Raw genomic sequence first — 19330 nt, 5'->3', positions numbered from 1 at the left:
ACCCAGATCAGCCCTAGAAAACCCAGTCGTCTCTATCCCACTGATCTGGGCTTCAGATACCTCAGGATTGGCCACGGTGCAGTCTCAAGATCTCAGTGCAGCTCCTACTTGCAGAGAGACCACCAGGGATACACTCATGCAAAGGAGCAACCCTGAGACGCAGCAGCAAGACAATGGCCACCAGCACTCTCAGCAGGAAGACCCCAGACTCCTCCAAACCTGCAGGCACCCCCACACTGGGACCCCTGCAGGTCCCAGCTGGAGTCCCCAGACAGAGGCTCTTATTGTGATAAATTTGCTGGCACCCAGGCCCCAGCTGGTATCCCAAAAAGGGTACAGGCATGTGCAACCAAACCTGGGGACTCCCCTGAAGCAGTCCTCTAGGCAGCGGTGGTGGCAGTGGTTGTTGGCAGTTGGCAGTGAGTTAGCAGTAGCAGTAGCTACAACTGCAGCTTGTAGAGGCAGTATCTCCAGGCGATCTCCAAGGGTCAGCATCCATATCGACTTCAGTTGCATCCAGGGCAGTGGTTTCTTCTGTAGCAGCAGCACCCAAAATAACACCTCTAGGGGATCTCAGGCTGGCAGCAGCAATGGCAGCAGCAGTGCAGGCTGCTGATGGACAGGAGACCTCCAGTTCAGGGGCATGACTACAGAGGAAGCAACGGAATTCTTGTGTGAGGTAAAGGAGGCCATGCCTAGAGAAGAGACCTCCAGGAACAGCAGTGGCTTCTGCAGCAGCCCACAAAGTTGACTTCAGGCTGACTGCAGCGGAATCAGAGGCAGCAATGTCGGTAGTAGTGCAGGCAGCCAGTAACTGAGTTTTTAAAAATATATTTTCAACACTGTCACATTAACAAAATACAGACAATATAGCATTATGACAGCACTGCTGTATGACAGTCATTTAAAAACATTCCTGCATTTAGCACAAATTGGTCACTTGTTTTTTTCTTAACTTTGTTCCCCCTTCACTAAATTTCTTCAGAAGATAAGTGGTTTCTAATGCTTAGAATCCAAAAATGTTTTTTAACATGTTAGGATGAATCAAATTTTAAAAATTAAACTGTAAAATAAAAATTGGATGAAGTTAAATAGTTCAGAGTTTGTCATACAGTGATGTAACTGTGATCCTTTTCATGAAGGCCTGTAGTGGAAATGTTAGATATCACCCATGTGTTTTTAACACCAAGGGTGATTTTTTTTTTTAAGGTAAGGAAAATAGTTTGATAACATTTTGGTGTCTGGTGAAGGACTTTCTCTATTTATAATTTACAGCTTACCAGCCATGCAACAGAATGGAGTCCCAACCACCTGGGAGAGGATGCAATGGTATCTTTCGCTGACGTTGGATGGGTAGCCACAGAAGAAGGAGAGTGTTCAACAAGACTAAGGTTAGTTTGGAAGGCTGTCAGAGCTGAGATACAATGTCTGTTATTTAAAATAATATCCTTTAAAGATGATACATTTGAATACTGTCTTTTAGTCGCCCCATTTGATCTCTAGTAACTAACTCTACTCTTTTTCTTGAGCAGTCTTCATTTTTGTTCAGTTTTAATACTCATCTAGTATAAATTCTCAGAGACATATAATTGTATCCTGAATTCTTGTGAATCCCTGCATTTTAGAAGTTTATATTCTTGTATGAGAGACCAGAAAGAACTATCATAAATTTGTTTACATAAGTACAGTAATTATAATGGTCTTATTGAGGCAGAGGGATCAGTATGGGCCATAGTAGAGAATTTGCGTACTAAGAGAATGTTTCCTAAAAATTGTGAGTCAAGAAGAGTTGTGATTCAAAGGAAACAGTATATAAGAGTTAGAAAAGTGTGTCTATTTATTTGAAAGAGCCTGAATTAAATATTGACTGTTTTTGGTGATGGGGATTTAACCCAGGGGCACTTTACCACTGAGCTACATCCTCAGCCCTTTTTATTTTTTAAATAGGATCTTGCTTAGCTGCTTAGGGCCTCACTGAATTGCTGAGGCTGGCCTCAAACTTGTGATCCTCCTGCTTTCAGCCTCCCAAGTCACGGGGATTATACCCATGCACCATTCCATCTGGCCATATGCTCTTCACTTTTATTAGGCAGGCATCAGAAATAAGTCCTTGCATTCAAGGAATATTTGGTATGTTAGAGGAGATTAAGAAAAGAGTGCAATAATACAGATACTATAAAATGTACTAAGCAGTTACGGAAGGCAGCTGGACTGTAGGATGAGAGAGGTTTGGCAAGGCTTCTCAGAAGGGGATGCTAGAGTTGACTAATGAGGAATTAGCAGGAGCCTTCCCAGTTGATTGATTTTATAAGTAACATTGACATTCTTTGGAAGAATCATTATGATTAATAATCTTGCCTAAGATAATTAATTTGTTCTGTATGATAGTATCTTAAGGAGAATGTGTAGTCTTTGGTTATATACACAATATAACATTTTTGTACTGAAAATAATAAAAAATTAAAGATTATAATCTGTGAGTCCTCAAGTAGACATATTGTCATCAAGTGTTTGATTGCTTTTGGAGTAGAAGAACATTAAGAAATACTGAAATATTTCAAGTTTACTTCAGTTTGCTCATTCTGTAATAATAATTTATAATTATGTCTAATTCTTCAAACCCAATATTAAATAATTTTTTTTCTTGCAGTGCTGGGTATGAGCCCAAGGCCTTGTGTGCTAGGCATGTGTTCTACCACTGAGCTACACCCCCAACCAAAATGAAATTTTTTAAGATTCATAATGCTTAAAAGTATTGCAAATAACTCTTCCTTACACCAGGATGCTTGTAATCTAATGAGGAAGATGAGCATATAGTTGGCCCTTGCCCTTCAGTATTCTAGGGCTATCCCCCTGCATTTCCAAAATCTATGGGTGTGTGTAATCCTTTGTGTAACATGGCATAGTATTTGCATATAACCTGTGCACATCCTCCTGATTACTTTAAATCTACATTACTTATAACACCTAATACAATGTAAATGCTATTAAATAGTTTAGGGAATTAATGACAAGAAAACAGTCTATACACATTTAGTACAGACATAATTAAAAGTGTACATATTTTTCATTTGTGTTTGCTGAATCCATAAATGTGGGACCTATGGATACAGAGGACTAACTTTATTTATAAAAATCTATAGTATAAAGATAGTGAATAATGTGAGACTGCAGACTTTACTAAAGCTCTCCAGTTTAATTTTTCAAATTTGAATAATAGCTGCAAATGAAATGTGCTGTTTTTAAGAGAGTATCAGAAAAGACCCCAGCCTGATCCCAACTTCATAGAAGATGGCAAGGATTTAAAAGACTCTAAAGGAAGTGACCTGGGAAACAGGCAGGCTGGCTCACTTTAGCTCTTAGGTGGAGAATAGACCAGGGCACTCAATGGATCAGAGTAAGACAATTTCCTACTCATAGCACATCAAGCAGCACGTGTTACTTGTTTCCTTTCTAATCCTAGTTATTTGATCTGAGACGTTAACTGATAATTTATAGGCATAAGTGGAAGGAAAAAACCTGCATTTAGTGGCAAAATGTTATTCCCCATAAATACACTTTTCAGAAGATTTAACTTTTAAAATTAAAAAAAACCACACACACACACAGAAGGCTTGTTTGTGTTGAACAGAGCCTAGAGCAGCTAAATGTGGAAAATATCCACTCATCTTCTGGTCTATAGCCTCTCAACACTCTGTCTCTACCCCTCTACCGTCCATCCTCTTGTGGATTACCTCCTGCTGTCAACTTGGCTAGTTGTCTTAATCCAGCCACTCCCACTTGAAAAGATTAGTCATTTTCTACCCAAGGAGAAGGAACTAAATTATTAATCAGCTTTTTTTTTCTCCCTGGATTCTAACACAATAATATATTTTTATACATTTCTTGATTGCTTTCTAACCTAAAAGATGAAGAAAGATCATTAAAAAACATTTTGGGAATACCACCTATTTAGGACACTGAGAAAATTTAAGACTATCTCATATTTTGAGTTTCCATCATTGTGAGATAAGGGAAAGGACCTAGAGATATATTAGGTTTAACCTAGACTTTTCTTTGCAATGGTCAATGGAGTTAAAAAGACCTTTGTATTTATGTAAATTGTGCTCAAAAAGTGGCTTCTTTAGATACTAACATTGGAAAAACTAAGAGAATTCCAGTGCAGTGTAACTCTAAATAGAAGCCTGTGCTCTTCTACCTTTGAGCATTTGGGGAGCCAAAATCAATTAAACAAAAAAGATGGATATCTCATCAGCAGAAGTTGGTATGGTGAAAATTGTTTAAAGAAACAAAAGAAACATCACCCTGGCTGATTGTTTACTGCTGTGGAGACACCCACACTTGATGTCCCTTTTTGTTGTTTTTAAATTTGTTTTTTTGTTTCTTAAAATTTCAGTAGATGGGAAAAACAAAACCATTAAATTTACTTGTAGTGATCATGGGGAGATGTAGAAACTTAACCCTTTTTTAAATCTTGTATTTTCTGCTCAGTATTTATTATCTTTTATAATTTATTTCTTCTAGAAGATAATTTATTTATTTACTTATTTATTTTTTTTTAAAGAGAGAGAGAGAGAGGGGAGAGAGAGAGAGAGAGAGAGAATTTTTAATATTTATCTTTAGTTCTCGGCAGACACAACATCTTTGTTGGTATGTGGTGCTGAGGATCAAACCCGGGCCGCACGCATGCCAGGCGAGCGCGCTACCGCTTGAGCCACATCCCCAGCCCCTAGAAGATAATTTAAAGAAAGTTAGCTCAAATATAACTTGCAGTTGATATCTTAATCCAGTATATCATATTATCTTGTTCTAATTCTGGATATTGAGAAATAAATCTTTGCAGAATTTGAAGTTTGGCTTACTTGAATGATACTATTTTAAAACGTGAGGATTTAATACTTTTGAATTTCTTAATTTCTAGGAGAATATTAGGTGGGGATATAATCTGCCAAAGTGACTATTAGTTTTTTGAATAAACAGTAAAATCATGTTTAGTTTACTAGTATTAAAGGTTCCAAAATTTATTTTCTGTATATAGGCTGTAGGAAATCTCTGCACTCTGCACTTGTTCATAATACAAAAACAAACCATCATCCTCTTTTCCATTCACAGACATAGGTATGAATATATTCATTCTTTCAGATAGGTTTTGGCAAACAAAGCAACCACTTTTGTGGAAATGGGAAGACAGTAGAGATAGAAATACATCTTTGTCCATGAGTTTTTTTCCTCTCTTCTTGGTTGCATTTCCTTCTGTTGTCCCTACCAGATGCTCCTCATGCCTGGGACCATTGGTGGTGGTACCTATCCTTTTTGTCCTGAGGACACTGCTTCCAAACGCTTTCTTTAAAATCACTTTCAATTTCTGGTGCCATTTCCTTCCCTTCTTTCCTCCACTACAGTTTTGAACAAGTGGGCTACTTTAATTCTTTGTTTATTTGAGATCTATATTTTTTCAAGATCTTTTCATGAGGCTAGAATTCTTTTACTCCCACTATCCTACCTACCAGCACTTTTCCCTAGTTCTTTGAAAAAAGTAATTTAAAAAATCATTATTGTTTTATTAAAAACAAAACATTATATGTTCTTAGTGTAAAAAACTAAGTTTTTAATATGTAGGGCTGAATTAACACTTCAGTGTCTTTAATAGAAGAATAGCAATGTTGTTAGCCTGAGAATCTTCATAAACCCCAGCTCCAGTATTGATTCTTGATGCACTAGCTGAGTGATACTGACTCTTGTGTCCTTATCAAGCCTGTCTCAAGAAGTGCCTCCACCATAGCTCTAAAATAATATCTGATTCATGGACTTTAGATTAAATGTAGTGATAGAGAGGGAAGCTCCAGCCCTGTGTCTGATAGCAAAGGTTTCATTCAGTGTTAGTTTCCTCTGTCTCCCAATAACTTTCAAGCACAGGAAACTTTCCCCAGATGATACTGCACTAGGGCCTTGGCTTACTACTCTTTTGAGGAGGTACCTGTGAACTATGATTACTATGTTCATATGAAGAATTTTGGCATTATAGAATTTCCAGAATGTCAAAAGATAGGATGCAGTTTTTTCAACTGATAGGTTTTGCTGGGTGGATATAAACAAGTTAGAGAAGGACTGTTTTTTGTTTTGTTTTGTTTTTTGTTGTTGTTTGTTTGGGTTTGTTTTGGTTTGTTTTGGTTTTTTTAGTTATAGATAGATATAATATATTTTATTTTTATGGTGTGCTGAGGACACACCATAAAACTCAGTGCCTCACACATGTGAGGTGAGTGCTTTACCACTAAGCTACAACCCCATCCCCTAGAACTATTTTTTTAAAGAGAAGGAATTTAAGACAGAAAAGGGCTTAAAGGGGAAATGTATGTCAGGTATACCTAATTGTAGAAAACAGGAAAAAATGGATACTTTTGTATACTTTGACATTTGAGAAACCCCAAAAGACTTCCATTTGGAACTATTAGATTGAGTACATTAAAAAATATTTTACACCCAAATGAAAATGAGACCATCCATATAGGTGATTCATAGATTCAATTATGATTCTTTTCTCTCCTTTTCAGTTTCTGTTTGCCATATTTCATGTATACTTTCACTGTATGTCTTGCAATTTGATGTGTTCATCCTACATAGGAAACACTAATATTGATATGAAGAAGCCAATACCCTGGGAAAAGGCTAATGGATTACTGATTTGATTTTGCAGTTAAATATAATAATTTTCCATTTTGAAGAACATTGAAACATCTCTTAGTTTAAGTAAAAACAAAACATGAATTAGTAAAACTTTGGTGGAATCCAGTATCTCTTGATAGTGTTAGTTTGTACATATTCTATAGAGATTAAGAAGAATGAATAAGAAATCTAGGCATGGCTACGTAAGATTGACAAGTGCTTTGCTGTTTTTAGCACTTATGGAGGGGATTTATGTAAGATCAGTTTGAAGAGTTGTTCATCAGTGTTATGCCCTGATACTTTTGCTAATGGGTGGCAGTGGTTTTTCCTCCTCTTGAAAAGCCTGAGACAACCACTCCTATCTTGCTTGCAGGACAGAAGTCAGGTCAAATCCACCCCTTCAAGATGACCTTCCTTTCTTCGAGAAGCCCCCAAGCAGGCATATTTCCTTACCAAGCCTGTCTCAAGAAGCGCCTCCACCAAAGAATGCAGTTCTGGCCAATGAGGAAGCCCTGCAGAAGATCTGTGCACTTGAAAATGAACTTGCTACTCTCAGAGCTCAGATTGCCAAAATCGTGACCCTGCAAGAGCAACAGAATCTCACTGCAGGTCTGTAAGTCCTACATTTGTTTGTTTTACCTGGCAAATTGGAAATTTTGAATGCCACTAAATTTATGATTAGTAAGTAACAACTCTTGATGTTGTTTGAAAATCAAGTGTCAGTCCCCTGCCTTGCTTATTGCAGAACCAGGTTAAGTTTAGGTAGTTTTTTGTGTGTGTTTTGAACAATCTTGATGCTATCAGGGAGGATGACTAGGAAACCTATTTGGAAAACATTGAAATCCACGCAGTTGAATTACTACTGTTTGAATCCTTCCCTTATGGGAAACTTAGCTGTCTGTGATAGTAACACCACCTCTGTTGGACATGAGGTCATTCTGTGGATTTCTGTCCAGTGAAAGGAGCCTGGGTTTCTCTGCAGGACCTGGGTAGTCTAGGAGTACTTTCACCTCCCTTTCATGCTTTAATATCAGCATAATAGTACCTATATTATTGAGTTACTGTTCAAGCAAATACAGAAAAGATATGAAATGTCTTCACCACATAGCAGCTGCAAAGAATAGAATCTGACCTTGGGTCTTCTAACTCCTTGTCTAATACTGTTGGTTTAATTAGTGTGATGTTACTGCTGCTTTGGGGAAGAAACCATAGGCTTGAAATCCTAGCCTACTAACCTGTTGGCATATAGTGGTGGTTTTTCCCATGGCTGTTCCCAAGTCATGATCCAGGATTAATCAGCTCTGTTGAAAGAATAGGATAGTCAGATATCTTGCCTCTGAGCCTCTGTGCTTGTGCCATCTTGGAAATCTTATCCAACCTGGACATGATAGCATGAAGGAGCTCTGGGAACCAAGTCCTGGAGGGATAATGGGTGTTCCTTCAGTAAATTTTGCATAAGCATGTAACTTTTTAAAATCCTAAAGTTCTGCCTTTTAATTCTGTTAATTTTAAATTGTTTTCTTTTGCTTTACCTCCCTCTTCTGGCAAACTAGGAAAACTACTGTAAATTGTAGATAATTTTAGAGTTTAGATGTTCTACTTATAATCTGAATTTTTTGAGTAATTCTTTCCATCAGTGCTATTTCCTCAACCAGTAAACAACTCTCTATGTTCCAATTATGCAGATGAATTTTAGGTCCTTATTTTATAACTCTATAGTTCCTATTTTGAAATTTAAATATGACACTTTTTTTTTCTTCTGCTTGTTCAACAGTAATTTGTTCAACAGTAATTCTAAAACATTTCTTCTGTACCTATTCTAGTCAATGCCACTTTTTGGTTTGTTTTTCTGGTACTGGGGATTGAACCCAGGGGTGCTTACCCACTGAGCCACATCCTCAGTCCTTTTTATTATTTTTATATTTTGAGACAGGGTCTAGCTAAGTTGGTTAGGACCTCGCTAAGTTGCTAAGGCTGGCTTTGAACTTGCAATCCTTCTGCCTCAGCCTCCCAAGACACTAGGATTACAGTTATGCACCACTGAGCCCAGCCGTAATGCAAGCTTTTAGCTTATATGAAAGTATACTTTAAATGAACCACAAATTTATCAAAGTGTTTTCCAATAGTTATAATAGTACTAAATTACCAAACTGTACATATTAAAAATAGAGGTGATTATGTGATACAGACTGCATTATATTTCTACTAAAAGTGATTATACATTGTGCTACAAACTTGAGCATTTTGATGTCACAGAAACATCCGTTAAGTTAAATGGAACTTTTCCATCTGGAGAGTTTGAATTGAATGAGATAGTAGATCAGATTCAGGCATTTCTCAGGAAGTAACTGAAACTGCTTTTCTCCTTACACACTGAGATTCTTTTTAAAGATATTGTTTGTAGAAATACAAACATACATTTACTTTTAAAAACTATTATTTTCTTTATTACCAGCAGGATTAAGTTGTGTGGGTGTGTATGTGCATATTTTCCTCTTATTTCTTCAGTAGGTGACTTGGTTTCTGCCACATCTGTTTCCACAGCCCCACCTCCTCCCTCCACACCACTGCCGCCACCACCACCACCACCACCACCACCGTTGCCTCCTCCTCCACCACCTCCACCAGGACTCCACCAAAGTAAATCTGCTATTGATCTGATTAAAGAACGAAGAGAGCAAAAAGCCAATGCTGGAAAGACTTTGGCTAAAAACAATCCAAAGAAATCTGACATGCCAAATATGCTAGAGATCCTTAAAGATATGAATAGTGTAAAACTTCGGTCAGTTAACAGGTAAGAATACATGTACTTTTTTATTGATTTCCCATTTGTTAATATCATGTAAAACCAACACCACACTTCTTGAGGAATTTTGTTTGACTACCATGAATAGTTTTTAGTTAAAAAAAAAAAAAATGGGTCCCAGTGACTCCTCCTATACCAGTAGCAAAATCGACTAATATTTCCAGGTGATTTTTTTAGTTTTCCCATTTAATATCACCCTTTTGTGTAATGTCTCTATTGTGACTATGTAGTCATTCATTCAGAAAAGGTGTGTTGGGCTGGGAGTATAGTTCAGTTGGTAGAGTTCTTGCCTTGCATGCACACAGTCCCTGGGTTCAATCCCCAGTACCAAAAAAAAAAAAAAAAAAAAAGGATGTGTTATGTTCTTATACAGGTGGTTACTGTATACACATGGAAGATGGAACCCTAGTTTCTAAAGGAGAACACAGTATTCTGAAGATACCGAGTGACTCTTTATGGGACTCTCATGTACTTTTGTTTAGCCTTAATCTAGGTTTCCATATCACTGCTAGCAAAGTTTGTCAGTGCCATTATGGAGTAACTGTGATGCTAGAGAAGAACTATTGGTCAGGCAAGGGCTGACACAGTACTTCCCGGAGGAATGACAGTGTATGAGCCTGTCCCCTTGGTTTCTGTTCACTTCTCTAAGGTCAGAGCAAGATGTAAAGCCCAAGCCAGTAGATGCTACTGATCCAGCTGCCCTCATAGCAGAAGCTCTGAAAAAGAAATTTGCTTATCGATATCGAAGCAATAGCCAAGGAGAAATTGAAAAAGGAGTTCCAAAGTCTGAATCAGAGGCCACCTCAGAGAAAGCGTTGGTGAGTATTAGCCCATATTCTTTCTTATTACGTGGCAGTTCACACCATGACTGAGTCCCTGCCATTGCCAATCATTCATCTGAGTCCTCTGCAAGATTCAATAGAATGTGACACAGGATTCTGTCCTTATCTACAAATAGATTGAAAGTAATTGGAAAAATGGTAATATATTTGTTTAGCATTTATATTTTTAATTTTTTTTTACTATAAAAATGATAGTTGTTTATTTCGAAATATAAAACTTGTATAAGAGCATAAAGAAGAAAGCAAAAGTTAATCCTGTATCTCATGCTTAGCTATCTCTAATGTTAAATTTCCGATACAGGGTTATATTTTTAAGCATAATGAAGTGAAATTCACTGTAATAAAATTTTTATGTTAGGGCAGTACACATGTTGTGATACAGAAACTCAAAGCCAGATCATTTTTCTTAGTGAACCCTGTCACGTCTTTTGAATAGGGTGATACCTGAGGTGTGGACCCAGTTGTATATGGGTGCTGTATAATAGATGGAGATGGAGCAGGTTTCATAGAAGCTCTTCGGTATTAATTTCTACATTCCCTTTATTTGTAATTGTCATGGGAATAGGTACTCATTATTCCAGAGAGGCAGATATCAAATTATGGTATCCTTAAAACTCTGTCGTTTAGACATTGCAAGGGAAAATTTGGGCTTGTTATTTTACTCAGAAGTAAACTTGCACTGAAGTAGGGTGTTGCTAATTATAGTTTTCCTTTCTAGAAAGAAATCTGGCTAATTCTTTGTCTTTCATCCTGTTGCTGTGTCCTGTGTTTATAACAATGTTTAATTCATAAACGTTTTAACATTACTAGTATCTGCTTGGTTTTTCATGCAGAACATACCCAGCCCTGTGATCCATGATGGGGGTGGGATATATTATTACTGTTATAGGAACTGATGTCTATCTTTATTCTTTTTCTTTCTTTTCCAGTTTGGGCCACATATGTTGAAGTCTACAGGAAAAATGAAGGCTTTAATTGAAAATGTTTCAAACTCCTAATGGACAATGAGCTGAAAAAAACTCCTGGTTCAGCTGGTTTGGGAGGGCTGAATTTGGCTAGTAGAAATCAACACTATTTAGTAAATACCTGGCTTTAGTATTCAGTGGTGTACTTTTTAACCTAGAGGATTAAGCAATAATGGAAGCACCATAACTTTGTTTTGCTTTTATGAGATGGTCAGTTCTGGAGCCTCCTATAACATACTGAATTCTGACATGTTTTTCACATTTAGCCAGGATGTTGAAGCCTCCAATCTTGAAAACATTTGAAAGATTTCAGAACATAGAAAGGACATTTGTGGATTTTACTGTGCATTTTAAAATTCTTAACACTAATTTATCTGTACAAATGTTTTATATGCATATATTTGGATATAAAACAGTTTAAAAATTATCAGTGAATGACAATGAGGGTATTATTATCTTCATTTGTTTTCAGTGAGCATTTACTATTCAGTATGGGTCAGCTGGTATAATGTAAGTTGTTGGAATAAAATATTTGAGATTAGAATCTTCTTGCCTCTAATAGAACTTTTATCTTAGATTCTCTCTCACATTTTTGGAGTGGAGCTTTGAATAGGAACCAGTTGATGTTCACTGCTGCAATTCCATATGCTTTCCATTAGAGGGAAGTTGAGAACCAGGATGGCTGCTTGTACCTCATTGCATCCAATGCTGAGGAAACAAATGTACTTTTCAAGTGGTGACAGATTGAATTATTGAATTAAATCACTTAAATATAAACCAGATATGCCATCTTCCTTTATTTTCAGTTTAATAAATGGCATCATAAAAATGACTCATTGCTAAGTTGATAATACTTCTGGAAATGTCAGCATAATGGAGTTTAAAATTTTTTAATATTGGTCAAAATATTTATAATGAAACATTATTAAGTAGGACTATGACTTTCCTATATATTATTTATCATTGGTCAGAATGCTGTTCTGATGAATTAATATTATGCAATGTAATCCTTAGGTGTTATTAGAAAGTGGAGAACTGCCTTTCTCATCCAGGGCTTATAAGGACTTGCTATAAGTGGTCATTTGTAAGTGCTCAATAAACTTTCATGATTTTTTATTTGTGATAAATTCAGCTAATAGTTAATGCCAGAATTTCTTACCATGACCATGAGTAAATATTTGAATTTTTTAAAATTTAAATCTAGTGAAGAAAAGTTATACTTCCTGGGAGGATTAGGAGATAAGTAGAAATTCACTTTAAGTTATTAAAAATGTTTGTTGTTCTCCTAAATATTAACAAAAATTATTTGAGATAATTTACATAGTTTGGTTATTTGGCTTAGGTTTAAACTGTGGCATGCTGTTGATAGATATTGTTTCTAATTGTTTGATATGGTTTAAAAATTCTGCCTTTTAAGAAATTCAGAAAATCCACCTGACACATATTTTGGGCTCCTAAGAAATTTATATTTGCATCAGTATTGAATTTTGGCTAGTGCTCCAGTGTAAGGAAGTTACTATTTTAAAATAAAGCAAACTATTATTTCCCTTGGACAACAGTGCTTATATGTTTTTCTTTCACTATAAAATAAGGTTATTTTATAATGCACTTGGTGCTTCTCTGTAGTAATTGCCTTTCTACATTTTTCAAGTGGAAATATACTCCTCAAAATGAACTGTATCACTTCTCATTCACTTTTTTTTTAAAAAGGGATGTTATGGTTTAGATACAAGGTTAACCCTTAAAGCTCATGTGTGAGAAAATGCAACAAAGTTTAGAGGTGAAATGATTGGGTTATGAGAGTCTTAACAATCAGTGGACTAATCCATTGATATGGATCAACTGAGTGGTAAATGTAGGCTGGAGGAGAGAGTCACTGAGGGCATGCTGTTAGGATTTATATTTTGTGCCTGATAAGCAGAGTTTTGTTTTGTTCTCTCTCTCTGTCTCCGCTTTTTGTTTGCTATGTCCTTAGCTTCATTTCTTCTCCACACCTTTCCACCATGATGTTCTGCATCACCTCAGGCCCAGAGCGATGGAGTCGGCCATCTGTGCAATGAGACATCTGAAACTGTGAACCCCAAATAAAGTTTTCCTCCTAAAATTGTTCTTGTCAGATCTTTGGTTGCAGCAGCAAAAAAAGCTGACTAAAATAGAAAGCTTAGCATTGACACTGGAAGGCACTCCCTGGAGGCACCCATGTTTCAAGGCTCTCAAACCCATAAACCCAGTATAGGATTAGTGAGATCTGTTTTCCTATCTTTTTGCCACACCCACTTTATTCAAGTTGCAATGCTCCCACCCAACATAATACCTTGAAGTCAGAACTTAATAATAGTTAAACTCTCTGTTTTATAGCTGAAGCTCACAAAGGTAAGTAACCTGGTATAATGTTTTAACTAGTCCAGTGAACCTCATTTTATAGACAAAAATTATGAGTCATCACTGGACTTGGAGCCTCATGTGATCCTGGCCATATCACACCCTCTTAAAAAAATGGGAATTGTACTCACTAGCTCAAAAAAATTGAGGATTATGGGCTGAGGCTGGGGCTCAGTGGTAAAAGCACTTGTCTAGCATGTGTGAGGCACTTGGTTCGATCCTCAGCACCACATAAATAAAGTTACTGTGTCCATCTACAACTAAAACTGTGTACAAATATATATATATAAATAAAATGGAATAATGATTTGGGGCACATTCTATGAATAGTAAAGGGCTAAATGAGTTATTACCACCATAGATGATGATTTCTCCTAGGACTAGGGGCTGTCACCTGTAATAGGTGTCATTGTATGCATCTACTTGCACAGATTGGGATAGAAGGGGTAGGACTATAATATTCCATCTTCTTGCCATGTCAAGAATTCCAATGAGTCTTTTTGTCTCAAGAGTGAAGAGGAAGACATGAAGTAATAAGTTACCAGAGACAAACACTTTGGAAAAAATATTGTTCTGATAACTTCTCCAAAAATAGTTCTCTGGGAATAGAACATGGCACAAGAAATTCTTTCAGGGTTCATCCAACAGAAGCAGCTCTGAGACTGCCAGGCTGAATGACAGTCAGTTTCATAATAAGACTGTTGCAATACTGCTCACAAACGCTCATTACAAGGACCTCTTTTCTTGTTTTATAGGTTCATCCTTCTGAGCGAATGTCTTGAATCTCTTAAGATTCTTCTTAGACTTCTCTTGGAAACCTTGTAAGCTAGCTCTTCCTTGACCTTAATACTCTTTCTTGAAGACAGGATAATAAAAATAGTGTAACCAAGCAAGCACCCAGAAATCTTGCAGAGTTCCCTCTGGGGACTGTTGTCCTTAGTTCACTTCGTAAAGGCTAGAAGACTTAATGTTCCTACAGCTGGAACTTCTCACGTTTTTCTCTTTGGCAGCTTCTCCAGCCTCTTGAAAAGGTGAGATGACTCCTGTAAGATTAGCGTAGAATATGAGTGTCATTTAGATATTCTCAAGAGAGCAGTTGTTAAGATAACCCAAATAATGCTTCCTATTCTATACCAAATGCATGTCACATAGACATCCTTCTTTCTTCACAACTGGAAAAGCCTTAATTTGGAAAGAAATCAAGGGTTTTTTACCAAAGGCACAAGGAACCACTATCATTGTTGCCTAATGGCCATCCCTCCTCATTGGTCAGACATGCTTTTTATCAAAAGATGAAAGAAGATGAAACCAGAAACAGTTTCTGGTATCATCTTAAAGGTGAAAAGCATGAGAACTTGAGTTTTGTCAGAAAGTCATTTTCAAATACTGGTGTTGGCAAGTGGAGTAGAGTAGCACAGGGGAGCTAATGGGGGAGGGATTCAAACTGATGGTCCTTGTCCTTCCCCTTTTGTAGGGCAGAATACCTGATAACGCATACACTGTGCCCAGGGACACAGCCTCAGTAGGTATTCTAATTAGATTCTTTCCCAGGAAGCTGAATAAGAAACCTAAGAGAGCAAGGTAGGTAGTACCAGGAGCTTAAATAAGGATACTAATGAGGTACAGCTATACCTATGAGGAATTTTATGCAACGATTTTGAGGAAATGACTTAGGAAGCATATTCATAGTAGCATTGATTCAGCACACTCAAAGTGTCAACACATGATTTTACTTTTAAACAAGACATTTTACAGGGTAGGAAATCACTCAAAAGATATGGTAACTTAATCAAACCCAAGTCTTATAAGCTACAGAAATAATGCTTTTTAAAAATCATGTTATACTGCTACCTTAAACAGAGACTGCAAAAGAAAGAGCTGGAAGAGAAACGGTAGCCAAGAGTATGGGAGAAAGCAGCTCTGTCTCAGAATGATCACATCTCAGGTTCTGTTTCCTAAGGCATGGCCTTAGGAGTGATCTCCATTATTTTCATCCACATAAATCCTCATGATTAGAACTCCCAGTTTCCTCCTGTTTAATCTGAGTCCCTGTGCCCTGTAATAGAAAAACCTAACCCTCATCTTGTGATGATTCTTAGGGGAAATCCCAGTTGTTTTCTAAAATAGTTCACCTAGTAATTTTTATAGTGTGTGTGATGCAGGAGATTGATCATAGGGCCTTGCACATGCTAAGCAAGTGCCCTATCACTGAGACATACCCCCAAGCTCTACACCTAGGAACTTTAAGGTTAGTTATTAAGTGCACGTGTAACATCCTCCCCTCATCCCTGTGTTGAAACCCTAACCTTTAAATAGGATGGTATTAGGAGTGGAACCTTTGGAGGTAATTAGGTGCCAGGGCAAAGATCTCATGATGGAATTGGTGGTCTTATAGAAGAGGGAGCTAGCCCTCTCTTGGCCACCTGAAGATGTAACCAGGAAGAAGGCCTTCACCAGAACCCAACCATTCTGGCACCCTGATTTTAGACTTCCACCCTCCAAAGCCATGAAAAATGAATACCAGTTGTTTTTAAGTCACCCAGTCTATGGTTCTTTTTGATAGCAACCTGAGCAAATTAAAACAAGTGCACTTCTTTATGGCATTTCCTTCAAAATTTATGTTGTGTGTGTATAAACAAATATGTAATTTTCATAAAATTCAGCTAAGGCAAAGGGACTTGTGATATCATTTGTTTCCTGATTTTTTTTTTTTAGAGAATATAGCCCAATAAATGAAGAAATACAAATTTTATGTTAAAAAAAATCTTAGATGCAGAGCTTAAAGATAAATACAAGATGGAATTCTTTTAATAGAGACTGGGATCAGTGGATAGCTACAATAGACTAAGTCACTTTGTTTCAGTCTTAAATAATAGCCAGCAAGAAATCAAATACTAAAAACAGGGTTGTTTTTCTTCCTCTGCCAACCCACCAGACTAAGATTGGTTTCAGGACAACTTAAAAGTGTCAGTATAGATTTTAAGATGTAATTGATAAAAAAGAATTTTACTAAAAGTACATTGGATATTTAAAACTGTTTTAGAACCAAATGTGGAAGCCAAATGATTCAGATATTAACAGCTATACATAGGATTTACTAGAAATGATGTCATTTCACCATTAGTCATCCATTCTCAACACTCCAACACTTTGCTCATTTTGATTGATATAGATAAACATGATAAACACTTCATACATTATTTTGTCACCCAAACACTTCGAGAACAGAGACCATGGTTTTCAATTTTAAAACCCCTTTTATTACATTCAGTGCCATGCTCTGTACACAACAGGAACTCAGATATTGCTTACCACATGACTTCAGCACAAACAGACTAGTTTCAGTATAATTTCTCTTAGTGATAATCTGATAGGTAAAAAGGGAACATTAATTCAACATTAATTTGTTCAACAAATATTTACTGATAGTCCAATTTATACCAGCCCTATGCTAAGCAGAGGAACCAGGAAGATAGAGACCCATTATGTGCCCTTTGTCAATTCGCCCCCCACCTTTAGACCATGGACCCTTCAGGGTTTTTGAAATGACAGGTCATCTTTAGGACCTTGACAGGAAGTGGCTGCACATGTCTATTCTACTATATTTTAAATGTATGTTGATGCTGTAGGGACTAGTATGCATATTTCCTTAAAAGCAATATTAATTCATATTAGTTATTTTTGGTAATTGTGTCTTTTCTCAATCAGCAGGTATTGATAGGGAATTTAAACAAAGTTTATACATTAAAATATTTATAGATGTTTGGATACACTGGAAACTTCTGATGTGAAAATTTTAAGGTTTTAAGAAAATAGAAAGCTTAATAAAAGCCAAGAAAGCATTGTGAAAAAAAGAGACCCTTTTTGGAATCTTGAAGGAGTTACTAGCACCTCTAACCTGTACACCAGGTACAAGGATATTTCCCGTGTTTGCAAAGGACATAAAATGTAATTGTTACTATTTATACAAAGAGGATCATTACAAACCATCACATTTACAGTGAGTACAAATATTGATCAGGAACCAAGTTTTGTCATTAAGCTGGGACTTGTCAAGATTTGCTTTCCAAGGACCTTAATCCATAAAGAATAGATTCCCTCACCAGTGAAGTATTAGGCCAAGAGCCTGAAAGGGCTGTTACATGCTTAACAATTCTTTAAAGTCTCCTATTTTATCTTAAAAATTCATGTGGACTTTACATTGTTCCATATTTGCTTATTTTTAAAAAATGTGATCTTAATATTTGTATCCTCAAAATTTTCTACAAAATTCAATGTTCAAGGAACATATGCTCCATTTAAAAAGCAGGGCTATAAAAGGTGTTTCCCACATATACATAACAAAACATGACTTTTGAATGGATTTATTACACTGATAGGAAAATGGAAGCAACACCAAGGTGTCCCCCTGAGAATGTGGAAACTGTAAGCGAATCTTTTGAGTATTAAACTATAAGACAAACAATTGATCAGAGCAGAAGTAAGCACACACAGGTAGAACGGAGCCTAGGTAAGCTCAACTGAAACAATGTTGAAGGCAATGACATCTAATGGAGTTGCCAATCAGAAGCTAATGTGGAGAAGTAACTACTGGCAGAGAATCTCTAGCATCTTCCAGGGGAAGAGGGTACCCTGGTCCACAAACATGAATATCAGCAGGACTATCTCCATAAGGAGATGGAGGCATGAGGCAACTTGCTTCCCTTGCTCAGAATCCATGCTCACCAAGTGAACCGGCTGTTCATAATTTGGCTTCTCAAGAAGATTTGCCTAAAGGGAGAGAATGATTGATAGTTACATTTCTCATTTTGAATTAAAATATTGATAGTTTTTAAAAATATCAGTTACTGTGAACTTGGTTAATGTGATTTTGCCATGAAATAGTTCTATTCTCCATGTACTGACAAATGTCTGTAAGCTTCTACTCTGGACCTTTCAGACCCTGGACATACCAAATTTGCTAAGGTGATGCCACTAGTAAGAGTGTCCATTTGGCCTTCCCCTGGTAAAAATTCTGCTATCCTCAAAGGTCTGTGCTCATGCTGTTCAATATGTTAGCCACTAGCCACATGTGGGGATTGGGCACTCAAAATGTGACTAATTTGAATTTAGATGTGCTAGTAAGTATAAAATACACACTAGATTTTTAAAAAAGTGTAAAAAGATCATTGTTTTTAAAATTGACTATAGGTTGAAATAAAATATTTTGGATATAATGGAGTAAAATGTTATTAATTCCATCTATTTCTTTTTTCAAATGTGGCTGCTAGAAAATTGAAAATTACTGAAGTGGCTTCCATTATATTTCCACTGGACAAATCACTCTTTAATACAAATGCCAAATATGTTTGACTTTAAAGTTTGCACCATGTCCCTTATAACAAAGGAACATAGAACTGGGAAGATGTAGGAAAGGCCCAGTGGTATCATTCTTACATTAATATGAGTGGCTATTTCTTACTACCTTCCTTTAAAAAGGCCAAGAGGTAATGTCTTATGCAGTTCCTAACTATGGGTACAAAAGGCTGTGGAGTCAAGAGCCGGATAAAAGCTGACCTCTACCATGTTACTAGTCAAGACTCTGAGCAAACTATGTAACCAGGCCTCAGCATGCACACTAGTAATGTGCAGATAATAGTAGATAACCCCATAGGACGGTGCTGGCACAT

At 36.8% G+C, this 19330-nt stretch overlaps 2 protein-coding genes across 4 annotated transcripts in view; one reads left to right on the top strand and one right to left on the bottom strand.

Moving 5' to 3' along the window:
- The window catches only part of MTFR1 (mitochondrial fission regulator 1), a 52192-nt gene extending 39770 nt beyond the window's left edge, over positions 1-12422 (top strand). For 2 of the 3 annotated variants that reach the window (XM_081265942.1, XM_081265940.1), the window contains 5 exons: positions 1276-1391; positions 7040-7275; positions 9175-9460; positions 10122-10290; positions 11244-12422. In XM_081265942.1, the coding sequence (XP_081122068.1) occupies positions 1276-1391; positions 7040-7275; positions 9175-9460; positions 10122-10290; positions 11244-11312 (876 nt within the window). In that variant the 3' untranslated portion in view covers positions 11313-12422. The remainder of the gene's footprint in view (positions 1-1275; positions 1392-7039; positions 7276-9174; positions 9461-10121; positions 10291-11243) is intronic. The other variant, XM_081265941.1, reaches the window with a different exon arrangement.
- A 20-nt stretch (positions 12423-12442) lies between these two features.
- Positions 12443-19330, bottom strand: part of PDE7A (phosphodiesterase 7A) — a 113593-nt gene continuing 106705 nt past the window's right edge. The window contains exons 14-15 of the mRNA XM_081265939.1: positions 16974-18431; positions 12443-14704 (exon numbers count right to left, since the gene is read on the bottom strand). The gene's annotated coding sequence lies outside the window, so the exon portion shown is untranslated. The remainder of the gene's footprint in view (positions 14705-16973; positions 18432-19330) is intronic.

The sequence above is a fragment of the Spermophilus citellus genome (genome assembly GCF_964194105.1).
Source record: "Spermophilus citellus genome assembly, chromosome: 14".
NCBI classification, from domain to species: Eukaryota; Metazoa; Chordata; class Mammalia; order Rodentia; family Sciuridae; genus Spermophilus; species Spermophilus citellus.
The sequence above is the reverse complement of the archived record's forward strand: the minus strand, read 5'-3'. Positions and strand labels throughout refer to the sequence as shown.